General features: G+C 37.6%; 1 protein-coding gene across 1 annotated transcript in view; it reads left to right on the top strand.

Annotated features, from left to right (window-relative positions):
- Nucleotides 1–424: 424 nt before the first annotated feature.
- Nucleotides 425–12,638, top strand: part of NBAS (NBAS subunit of NRZ tethering complex) — a 158,682-nt gene continuing 146,468 nt past the window's right edge. The window contains exons 1-9 of the mRNA XM_071741942.1: nt 425–583; nt 5,440–5,494; nt 6,071–6,107; nt 7,927–8,004; nt 8,703–8,750; nt 9,863–9,906; nt 10,291–10,424; nt 11,139–11,272; nt 11,378–11,476. Coding sequence (XP_071598043.1) covers nt 440–583; nt 5,440–5,494; nt 6,071–6,107; nt 7,927–8,004; nt 8,703–8,750; nt 9,863–9,906; nt 10,291–10,424; nt 11,139–11,272; nt 11,378–11,476 — 773 coding nt within the window. The 5' untranslated portion in view covers nt 425–439. The remainder of the gene's footprint in view (nt 584–5,439; nt 5,495–6,070; nt 6,108–7,926; nt 8,005–8,702; nt 8,751–9,862; nt 9,907–10,290; nt 10,425–11,138; nt 11,273–11,377; nt 11,477–12,638) is intronic.

Genomic DNA, 12,638 nt, shown 5'->3' with positions numbered 1-12,638 from the left:
CTCCTTTGTACATCCTCTCTATAGCTCTACATCATATTTTCACTTGATAGCTGTCTCCTCGGATTTTTTATTTTTGTTATTTTTTTTCCCCCAGAAGTGCTCCCCACCCCTCCCGGCTCAGAGGGAAGGCTGAGGTCTCCCCAGACGCAGTTTCCGCACTTTGGAGGAGCCGCTGGGGCGGAGGCTCCACGATCCTGCTCCTTTGCCCACAACTTCGCGTATCCCCCAGAGCAGGCGCCATTTCAGCGCTCCGGAACCCCTCAGGCAGGGAAGGCAGCGGCTTCTCGGCCTCTCGGCCCCGGGACGCGGCCCCAGGAGCGCTCGGCCGGGGACAGAGCTGGAAGAGGGACAGGCTCCGCGAAGCTGCTGGGCCTCACTGGTTTGGCCTCCGCCAGGCACCGTCGTTACCGCGGCGCTGGGTGGGTGGGGCGGGCCCAGCATGGCTGCCGCCTGCAGGGAGCGGGGCGAAGCGGCGCCGAGAGAGGAGGGGATGGTCGGTGCCGGTGAGGAGGAGGACGGGGAGGAGAATATCCTGTACGACCTGCTGGTTAACACCGAGTGGCCTCCAGAGACGGAGGTGCAGGTGCGTTTCGCCGCGGCATGGCCCGGGGGCGGGGGAGGGGACCGGCCACGTAGGCGCGGGCGGGGATGTGCCCTCTGCCCCCCGGGCTGGACACGCCGCCGGCGCTGAGGGCCTTGGGGATGCGGTGTTGCCTCCAGGGATGCTCACCGAGCTGCTTGCTCCCTTCTTGATGGGCACAAGAGTGAGGAGGGCAGCAGGGGCAAGCGCTAAAGGTGTCCCTGCGGTCGACCTGTCCCTGCCATGGTCTTGTGTCGCCTAATTCCCACGTTGTCACCCTTGTTTGTGCTGCCTGGGATGTCCTGAAGTTTTTCTTGGTCATACGTGTGAATAGCGTATACCAGGTTTTACTGTTGAGCTGAGATGAGGGAAGCTGTGATAAAATCCAACTCTCATCTGTAGAAACTGAGAGCAGTGGAAGCTCTCCTGGTGAAAGCAAGGGCTTTCTTGAGTTTGTCTCGAATGAGGAAAACTCGATCCCTCTTTAGACTTGTGTGTCAGAACAGTTGCATTTGTGGTTTTAGGAGCTTGTTAAAAAGAAAAGATAAATCATCTTGTGTCTACAAGGCACACAAAGTGTTGCCAAAGCTTAAAAATCAGGAAAACATTGTTCTTGTATTACAAGTTTTTAATAGAATCGTTAAGGTTGGAAAAGACCTCTAAGGTGATCAAGTCTAATCCTCAACCCAACACCACCATGTCAACCAAACCCTGTCCTGAAGTGCCATATCTGCACATTTTTTTAACACCTCCAGGGATGGTGACTCCACCACTTCCTTGGGGAGCCTGTTCCTGTGCTTGCCAACTCTTTCAACATTTTTTTTTCCCTAATATCCAATCTAAACCCTCTGGTGCATCTTGAGTGCATTTCCTCTCATTATATTACCAGTTACTGGGGAGAGGAGACCAACACCCACCTCACTACAAGCTGCTTTCAGGTAGTTGTAGAGAGCAACGAGGTCTCTCCTCAGCCTCCTCCAGGCTAAACAATCCCAGTTCCCTCAGCAGCTCCTCCTCCTGCTTGTGCTTTAGACCCTTTTGCTTACTTCTGCCTATTCTTGGGTCAGGGGAAAAGCTGAGAAGCTCTTTCATCATCTCTTTTTTATTTTTTCTCCTGTAGCATGCTGAGCTAGCAATCTCTATGTCTGCTTTTGTTTGATTTGGACATGGAGAGCACAAACAATGTGATTTTGTTTCTTTCTTGTAGTGGCATTCTAGTCCACTGCAGTTATTAATGCATTTCTCACTAAAGGGAGTGAAAGTGTTTAATGAAGTTTTATGCTTAATGAGAACATCTGAACAGAGAAGATGTAAAAACATCGCAGGTGGAAGAATGTATCTATGCATAATTAGTAAAGCTACTCTCATAAAAATATGGTTTTATTTATCAGAGATTTTTTGTTTTGTTTGTTTTTCTTGATCTATAAATCCCCAGTTGCAGCAGCTTGGAAAATATGACTGCATCTTTACCAGTTACTGACTGCTTAGATTGTCCATATGGGAGAGCAGACAGCTGCACCTATTTCTATTTAATTGTATTTTGAGAGATGGTAAATAGTGTCTGCAAACTATGAGGAGGAGTTAGGTGTGGTGCTGTGAGACTGTGGTTCTACAGCTGCTTTATAGGACCACATTTCTGACAAGTATTCCTTCTCTTTTGCTGCCATTAGTATGCTTGAAGTTGTATGGTAAGTTGATTAAAGAACTGATAAGTCTTAGAAACCATCATGTTGCATTTCTTTTTGTTGAGTGATAACCCTGGTACTCATATAGGTAGGTACAAAGGGGGTGAATAGTGTGTCAGTCAAAGCTGAGTGTAGTGTGGGGCCCTTTAGTGGCAGTGTGTGGGTGTGCTAATTAAAAGTTACTGTGGACCACAGTCTGAGGTGCCTCGTCTGCCTTAATAGTCAAAATTGCTAAACTCTGTAGAATTCTGCTCATTATCTTCAGTAAATAGTACAGGTTAATTTAAACTTGGTATTTCCTGCCTGTTTATTTTGTTTTCAAGATAATTCCCAACCTGAATGGCAGAAGTAGGAATGTTTAAAACTGTTACACTATGTAGTTTGTTTGCATTTACATTCTTCTTGAAGAGTGTTGATAGCCAAAGACACTTCTGATATTCTTTTTTACAGTTGTAGTGGAAAATTTGGTTTACGCTGACATAAATAAGCAAACAAATTATTTTCTCAGCACGGGTCAGTTTTTTCCTTAAGGCGCCTTAATGGTGTTACTATTTAGGTGGCAGTGACTTTCCCTTTGGAACATCTGTCTCTTTTAATCCTGCTTTATTTACAGTTTTCAGAAAAAGTCACAAAACACTCTATGCCTTACTTTTTTTAGAGCTGAATTGTTTGGAATGAGTGAAGTGAGGGATAGCAGAAAGGAAAAGAAAGTTGAATGGTGTCCTGGGAAATGAAATTAAATGCCTTCTAGGCTGTCATCTAGGACATGAACCAAGAAAGTTAAATTAAAACACAGTTTTCACAGGTCTCCATTGATTTTGTTTTACATTCCTGTTATGTCATTTGGGATGGTTAATTTTTAATTGCAGACTGTTGAGCACTTAAAACTGTGATTGTGACCATTTCTATGGTGACTGTGTAAAGCCATGTTAAATTCAAGACACTGATAAAACCAGCATGAATTACATATTGAACTGCATATATGAACAGCATATTTGGATTTTACTTCTTATTGCTATACTCATTCACCATTATGGAATTTCCCAATATTAATATTTTTGGGAAAGGGAAATAACAGATATTTGTAAAGGATGTGTGCAAGAAACTGATAGTGCCAGCTAAGTGAGTGGTGCAGAAATCAACCAGTCTGTATTCAGTGTAGTGATGTCATTGTATACAATGCCCTGTTGTGATCTGCAATGATCCCAGTGCATATATTTGGAATTCCCCAAATATATAATGAAAATAAAAGGAATTCCTGAATAGCTGATCAGTGACAATAGTGAATGAGGCAGTGGCTGTGGAGGAGGATGCAAGGGAGAACTTGTGAAATCACCTGTGTAATTACTGACAAACCGAACTTTTCCTTTCATCCAGTAGACAAACAGTGTCTGTGTTTTGAAATGTTGTCAAACATAGCACTTGATTCTGTGGGGTTTTCTCATTGCCATATAATATTTTGAGATTTCCCCAACACCTTCAGCATATCTCCCTCCCTTCACCCCTGTAAGTTTACTGGGTGTGCAATGAAATCCAAAATTAAGTGAGTGTCTTGTCAGCAAGGAAATTACTTTGGTTTTATTTCTGGAATGCTCTAGCAACAGATAACTTCAAGTTGTTTTCCCAAATGGGAATGAATTAAAAAAGAAACATAGCAGATCTGGTAACCAGTGCTGTTGTGATAGGAATATATTATAAAAGGTAAAATATAGGTCTTCGGACTATAATTGTAAATCAGATTTGTGAAGGGATTTAGACGTGTGGAATAGGAGCCTGAAAGGCTCAGGAGTTGTAGCTAAGAATATATATATATATAAAATAATTATAAGGAGTTATAAGCAAGTTTTGTACTGGGAACTTTTCTTAATCCATTTTTTCTTAATCCAGCTTTTAACAAGCTCTGTTTTTACCACCCTACCAAACTGTAGCTCTCCCTGAGGTACTATAATAGTTGTAAGAAATAATATATACTCTTACTTATTTTACTGGAATACTTTGTTATTTCTTGGTTCACCATCCTGAATTTGGAACATCGTCTACTAATACAGCTGTGTTGGCTTCTTTCATGTTATGAGCTGACAGCCTGAGTATTTGAAAGGCTATTTTTGAATTGCAAAGTTTACATAGAAAACTGATAATCTGTACTTCGATAACTTCAATTTCGGAGACCAAATATTTTTTAGACATGGGTGTACTCCAGAATTTTAATAGATGTGTGTGTCTTTCAGTGTTAGCTGCTAAGTAACTTGGAGAGGTCTGAATATTTCAGTTATCAAGTTATGATTTGTTGCATGTTGTATACTGAGAGGAAGAGGAAATTCATTCATTGCCAACTGTAATTCTCAATTTGTGGTCTTCTAATATTTTCACTAGAACAGTATAAGCATGACTACCCATTTTGAAGATCTGTGGGTGATGCTTTCTTTACTGTCCTTTCTTAGTTTAATCCTTTTTTCCTACTTTCTTATTGGCAAATTATTTTACCTCTTCTTATAGCTAAGAGTATACATCCTATTTGTATTTCTTATTTCTGTGTTTGGAGGATGCTTTTGTTTGTCTAATAAGTGTAGTTATTCACTTCTGTCTGCCTTTGGTAGAGCAGAACTGCTGGAAAGACTGTGTGAGTCTGTTTGGAGTAGAGATGGTGATTTGAGTGGCTGTGTTACCTGGCACAAATTTACATAAAAGTTCTTTCTACAGAAGGCTTTTTTTTTTTTTTTTTTAGTTTTCTGAAAACTTTCAGGAGCAGTCTTTATGTAGCTTAGCTGTTATGTATTAGCATAATATGCTGAACATCAGTTGCTTTGACTTCTGGACAGTACAGGTCAAACTACTGTGTTCATTTTGCATAGAAAGAATGATTTATAATACCTTACAGGAGAATGAAATTAGGAATCAATGTCTTTTGTTACTACACAAAGATCAAGGCAAAGCTGAATCAATTGGCAATCTGTAGTGCATTTTGTTTATTGCATTTTGGCACTTAAAATATTTGGCTTTACTTTTTCATTTTAGCTTATGCAGTTAAATTGCTCACTATCTAAAGCTGCAAGTAATAGAAAATACATAAAGAACTTGTAGGCTAGCAGGCAACTAACATTTAATTAGTGAATATATGTATGAATGTTTTAAAATTTATGACATAGTGTTTGACCATTGTTTTTGTAATTGCAGCCAAGAGGCAACAGAAAACATGGTGCATCATTTATCATCAGTAGAGCAATTACAGGTAAATATGACTTGTTCTTATGCTCATGACTCATAAGAATGATGTGCAAGTTTCTTGTAAAATTTACAATTTGTGCAGTTTAACAGTGTAAATGGGTAGTGTAATGAAAGTCGAGTGCAGGATATTTCTTTTCTTTTCAGAAAAATGTTTTCTGATTATAAGTATCACTGTTGGATTTTTTGTTTGTTTTTTTGTTTGAGCTTTTTTGTCTCTGTTACCTTATTAGGACAAACTAATAAACCTCTGTTGTGTTTTGCAAGGTACTGTTGAGTTTTTTTTCTTTACTAGCTCTTGTATTGGGCTCTTTGCTCCTTAGTTCTTTAAGGAAGCTTTACATTCTGATTATGTTCCATTGCTGTTCAACACTTGCTTTATGCAGTAACTGACTTGCGTTTTCATCCAGTAGGAATTTCTCTTAGAATTTCCAGAAATGTTTAGTGATTTTTTTGTTCTGCCATTTGCATTTACCCTTAATACATTTTTATTTTGTGAAAATTTGAGATTCTGTGTGCAAAGAGCTGGAGAATGTTTCTATAGCTTCTAGAGATGTAATTTTTGCCTCTTTTTCCACTGTAGGTCCTGCATTGTTTTTGCTTCAGTATATCTGGTACAGGTAGGTGTGATAAAAATAGTGTTTAGTCTTTTCATTTGTTAGTATTTTTATAGTTCTTTGATTTGATGGAAAGGTACATTTAATAAGAGTAAAACTGAACTCTTGCTTAGAATATTTCCCAGGCAATGCTTAGGATATTATCTCTTCAAAAGTTTAAGTTTTAATTTCTTGAGTTGCAGCTGAAGTGTATCTAGAAAAGAACTGGTTTGACATTTTGCTTTTATGAGCAGTCTGAGTAAACCTGAAGTTGGAAAGTCATTTTTCTCAGCTCACCTATTTGTCTTCCCTGCTCCTGACTGAGATATTGCAAGTGAAGCTGTTTCTGGGTTTGTTGTGGTTTTTTTTGAAATTTGTTGTTTTTTTTTGTTTTGTTTTGCTTTTTTGTTTGTTTGTTGTTTTTTTTTTTCCTTAAGTCCCAGTGACAGGTATGATGGCATGGTGGGGTTTGCTTACTTTGTAGTAATAATTGGGAATTCATGGCTTTTTCTTTGCAATTCAAACTGTCATGCAAGAAACTTGGTAATTGAGCAATACTCTTGGGTTTATAAATTTAACTTCTGATTCGAAAGGCATGATCCTTAAATGGTCCTAGAAACATGTTGGGGTAAATGCAGTGTTCATGAAGAATATCAGATTTATGGTTATAATACTCTGTTGATGCACTTGGCAGGTTTGAAGATACCAGTTCTCCCTTTTTAGGGTTACTTTTGGTTTTGGGATACACAGAAGGGCACATTAATGTGGCTCTCTGAAGCAGTACTACACTTGAAATCAGGAGGCAATGCTGCTTTCCCTATTGGTGGTGTTCCACTTTATTTTGTGCCTCCTACTTCCCCCTTTTTTGGGGGTAAGGATTGGTGTTTATGGGCTTCAACCATGATGTAAGTCTAGTTATAAGTTGCTGACAGAATTAACTAATTTTTCTTCCCTCCCTCAGTAGTGACATTTAATGTCTGATTTCTAGCTTTTATAACTGGTTCTAGTTGCTATTTTTATGTATTTCATGAAAGCATTTGGAAGGAGCTCAGCAGGCCTCTAGTTTAAAGTCCTACTAAAAGCTGGGGGAAAGAACATTGAATTTGGATGAGGTTCCTTTGGGCTCTGTCCAGCTAGATCTTGAAAAGCTTGAAGGATGGGGATTCTGAAGACTCTGGCCAGCCTATTTCAGTGCCTGACTGTCTTTGTGGTGAAGAATTCTCTTCTTTATGTCAGCTTGGAACCTCCTTTGTTTTAGAATGATAGAAGCACAGAATCATTTTGGTTGGAAAGATTAGGTTGGAAAGATTAGGTAAATCATCAAATCCAAACATTAACCCAGGACTGCCAAGTCCACCAAGGGATTTATCATGTTTTTTTATACTTCTGCCTATGCATTTCAATGGCTGCCATCTTTGTGGTAACCTGCTTGGTGTCAGAGAGCTGTTCAGTGACCCTGAAGCCTTCCCTTTTCCAGCCTAAATAAGTGAAATTCTCTCAACATCTCCTTGTTGTATGTACCAGTCCTCTGACCATCAATTGGCTCTTCACATTATTGGTGTTCTTGTAATTCAGTGGGCCCAGCACTGTCTGCTGACCAGAATATAAGGACTGACAAGTAAATTATCAGTTCCCGTGATAGGTGGTTTTGTTCTGTTACTACAAACAAGAATGTTATTAGCCCTGATCATTGGCAGGGTGCAGTGTTGATTCATGTTTAGGAGGTAAAACCTCCCCGGTGATTGATAGCTGCATTAAAGCTAAGTCTCCTAACATGTGTATCTCAGGTGCTGCTTTTGTGAGGAGTACATTCTGATTTAGACTGATGTTATTGTTATTTCAGCCCAGCAAAATTTTCTCTGCCCACTGGACTGGTTCGTCTAGTTAGTAAGCAGATCAACTGGCACCTGGTACTTGCAAGGTAACCAGCCTACAAGCTGTTACATTTTTTGGTAGTAGTAAAAGTATTAATGCTTCCCCTGCTCCCTCCCCCCCTGGTGTCTCCACTGGTAATGATGCTGAATTAATGCTGTGCTAAAGTTATATTCTTTCTAGTCAAGATGTTTTCACATGTGGATTTGGGAAAGAAGTCATTCATAGGGAGTTCCCTTTGTTTAATGCAGCTCTCACTCAGGTCTGAATGTCCTTCTAGCTTTTGAAGCAAAGTGACTTGCAAATTTGAGGCCTGAATTGATGAGTTAAAGACCTGTAACTTGGCATTTTGTATGATCAGTGTTTCAGCAAAAGCTCTCCACTTTGGAGAACTGTGGTGATTCTTTGAGGGAAGTGATGATTCCTTTTGATGATGCCCAACATGCCAGTTGCATTGCAGTGTTGTATGCTAGGTACTAAGATCTACACCTAAGGAAACAATGTAACTTACTGAATTATGTTAGTTATTTATTCCAGATAAAGCAATATATAATTTTAGATATTGCTGTTATAAAATTATTTGTAATGTCTGATTCTACCACCCGCTGCAGCAAGATTTTAGGTGTTTTGATTTGTGAAAGAAGAAATGTATATCTAATCTTGCAGTAAAGCACCTAGAGCTCTGATGCACATTCTGTAAGGACTGGACCTTAAATGGGCTTTCACACCTTTATTTTTCTCTTTCAGCAATGGTAAATTGTTGGCAGTTGTTCAAGACCTATGTGTAGAAATCAGGTAACTGTTGCTTCATGACCACAGTTGTGGAGTTCTGAGGAAGTGTTTCTAATAATTTACTAACTACTTTAAAATGTTTTTGTGTGTGTTTTGTTGTTGTTTTTTTCTTTAATGTTAAATATTATGAAAGCAATCATAAAATATATTATCATTTATAAGGCAGAAGCTTTCTATTTCTTCTGAGTTCTTGACCATTCTCCATTAAAAAAAAAAGTGGCCCTCCTCATACTCCCACTTGTAAATGCTACAGATAAATTTAAATAAATATCTATCTGTATATCTTTTTTTTTTTTTCAAGTTGTGAATGAAAAACAATTAAGATACTTCAAAATAGTGGATGCAAATCATGTTTTTTCTAACCTTTGCCTTTCTGTTCCCTCTAGAAATTCTCTTAATAAATGCGAGAGGGAGCTAGTAGTCTGTTTCTCTGTAGAGTAGCTGGCATGTATGTTACTTCAAGTTCTTTTACATATAATGTGGATTTTTGTGAAGGCTGATGCTTTCCCTTTTTTTTTTGCTCTCCAACAAGCTTCTTTGTCAGTTCAAGTTCATGTTTAGCTGTAGAAAGCATCTTGATTGAGTGTGTTTACTTCGTTCAGAAAAATCCATTCGCTAGAAGGTCAGACCTCCCATTTATATGTAAAAGAAGCAAGTGTATGAAAATTGTTCAATCAGAAGTGGTGTGAACACCATAAATGTCAGCTTATAGACTATAAAATAAATCTTGCCTTTCAACTGTATTAATGTAACCCTATTCCTGCATTGTTAAAATTGTAACTCACAGTATACTGACTAGTTTGTTTTTTGTTTTTTGTTTTTTTTCCCTGAAGTTATATGCTGAAGTTTTGAACATCATTATTTTGAACAGCATTATTACTAAGTGAGAGATATTAATATTTATGTGTCGGGAGAAAGATTTCTAAGATACTATTGGTAGTTACTGTAGCTGCCTAAGGGTGAAGACTACTATCTGCCTTTTTGAACAAGTAGTTAAGTACATGCAGACCTTTGAATGAAGTACTCGGGGTATTTTTATAGTATTCTGTTTATCCTGGAAATTTTAATAGTGGTTGTTTTTCTTGTTTAAATCCACATGACTTTTTTTCCTGCAGGTCTGCAAAAGATGACTTTGGATCCATAGTTGGAAAATGTCAAGGTATGCAATAAGGCAATCTCTACATCATTACTTAGTGTCACTGTTCATTATTCATGCAATGCTTAGTGTTGGTATTGGTTTACTTTAAAGTATAACTTCTTAAAAACATTGGGACTAATCTCTTAATTATTTTGCTTTATGACTTGTTCCATTACCCATCGTCCCACTCTTCATGATGATTAACATATAAAACCTGAATCTGAAAGTGAGCATTAGTTAAAATTAATGGGTGTTGGAGATAGTGCTTTTGGGCTTTTTTTCTCCTCTGAGATAAGCTTGTACTGGTCTTGGCACCCTGCATTTTTTGAGGAAACTGAATTTTTGTTCTGTGCAAGGGATCGTTTTTATATTTCTCTTTCAAATGCATTTCTTTCCTTTTCATAGTGCCAAAGGATCCCAACCCTCAGTGGAGGCGAGTGGCATGGAGTCATGATTGTACACTACTTGCTTATGCTGAAAGCAGTGGAACAGTGAGGGTGTTTGACCTGACAGGTAGTGAGCTGTTGGTCATTTCACCGGTAAGAGTTCTCTCAGATTATGAATACAGTGAAACTTTTTATAAGAATAAAGGGTAATTTCCATTCTTTGAGCATTTTTAATCATGGCATACTTTGGTACAAAAGCTTATGGAATGAATACCATGTGTAAATGTACTGTGAAGTGTTTATCATACGATGGATGTATTATAGTTAAACTTAATTTATGCAGAGCAGCTGCAAAGCATACCCTTTGTGTTGATGTATTTAATCTTAATCTTTTATTTTTCTTAGATTGGTAGTAGATCTGCAGGTACATCAGATTATGAAACTGCAGAATCACCTGATAAGTGTGTGTGCAAATAATTAGTTTGTAGTAGTAGATTAGAAAGCTACAGTTTATATGCAGAGTCACTTTAAATTTAAGAAATATTGCTGGTGGAACAATATGAGGACTTTTATTTTTTTCTTGGTATGAGGATATATAGTTGCTGTTGGCTTGCCCCACAAAATGTATTTTATAGTTTGCATATCCAAAGTTACTAAACTAATTTGGGAAGGTTACTCAAGTGGTATTAAGATTTATTTAAAATCATGATAAAAGGGGGTGTACTTTGTTACTGATACAAATTGTGAAGCTTTCAATTTTAATACATTTTAATACCATATTAGTAACAAAGACTTTTTTTTTTTCTTTTTTTTTTTTTTTTTAAATCCCCTTTTTCTCTCAATGTCTATCTGCATTTTTGGGTAAAGACAGCAAGTTTTCCAGGAGATTTGAGTTACGCTATTGCTGGATTGATCTTTCTAGAATACAAAGCAAGTGCCCAATGGTCAGCTGAACTGCTTGTTGTTAATTATCGTGGAGAGCTGAGAAGTTACCTTGTAAGGTAAGCATAAATTCTGATTTACTTTGAGAAAATACCATGAACATAATTCTTTCTCGTCTTTAAATAAAATAAATCTGAACTGGTGTATTTTTTTCTCATACTTAGTGTTGGAACAAATCAAAGCTTTCAAGAAAGTCATAGTTTCAGCTTTAGCAGCCATTATGCCCATGGAATAACTACTGTAATTTATCATCCTGGTCACAGGTAAGTGTTCTATTTGCTAGCTGCCCATAATAAGGAAATGATGAACAAAAGTGGCTAAATAATACTGAAGTGTTTTGTATAAGGAAAGGGAGAAAGAAAATTCTATTTTAATATTAGTATATAGTGAATCAGTAAGAACAACTTGTACATTATTGTGTCAGGCCTTAGTTTGGGCAGACAGCAGCGAAGTGAGGAGCAGGCGGCAGAGAGGAGGGGCTGGGGTCTGCAGGACCTGCATAGAGAATGGACAGGGAAAGGCAGGGAATGGACCCCTCTGTGTTTCGCCCCTCTCAGAGTCTGAAAGCCCTCCCTCTTTAGTCTCTTGTACTCAAACTACTGCATGTTGTATCAAGGAAAGAAGCCCTAGTTGATGATCTTGCTTTACTAATGGAATAATCAAGTTATGTCCTTTACTGTTTGAGTACCTTGTAAGTAGCTTTTTTTAACTATGTCAGGAATAGCTTCCAAAGATGTTTCTGATTTTAGTGAGGGTAAAGGCTCATGTATAAGTTTGTTTGCTTTTTTTAAAATAAAAAATAGCTTCTATTTTTTATTTTTACTTATTTTTAATTTTTTTGTTTGTTTGTTCTTGCTTTTTCTATATGGTATTTGAAGTTGTCTTGAACTGTGTTTTCTCTAGTAGTAATGTATTGGGTACAGATACCACACTTGAAATATGGACTAATTGACTGCCTCCTCTTGAACCAGATATAACTGGAGTATGTTCTGGTTAGTCAATTAGTTATGTTAAAAATATATATATATATATTTTTTTTTTTTTAATATCTGCTTGTTATATAGCAAGATAATCTCAGCAACTTAATGTTTTGTATCTCTCAAATGTAGGAACTTAACTTTCTTCTAGGTATTTTTCTTCTATTAGATCTACTAGGATTTAATTTGTTAGTGAAGTGTTTATGTGACTGCTTTGTTTTAAATGGAAATCAGCCTTGGCTACAGAATACCAGAAGAAACTCACTGTATGAAAACTTATTCTTCAATCTTAAGTGAGCTGTCCTATTTATCTTAGGAAAAAATGGTTATTAATGAGAAGTAATACTCTTTTATCTTGTTACTTTGAGATATTTGAGTATGGTTCCTTCTTTTTACCTAGTTAATATCTAGTAATTGCACATAATTAATACTTGGTATACTAAATCTA

This window comes from Heliangelus exortis, chromosome 3 (assembly GCF_036169615.1).
Source record: "Heliangelus exortis chromosome 3, bHelExo1.hap1, whole genome shotgun sequence".
NCBI classification, from domain to species: Eukaryota; Metazoa; Chordata; class Aves; order Apodiformes; family Trochilidae; genus Heliangelus; species Heliangelus exortis.
The sequence above is the reverse complement of the archived record's forward strand: the minus strand, read 5'-3'. Positions and strand labels throughout refer to the sequence as shown.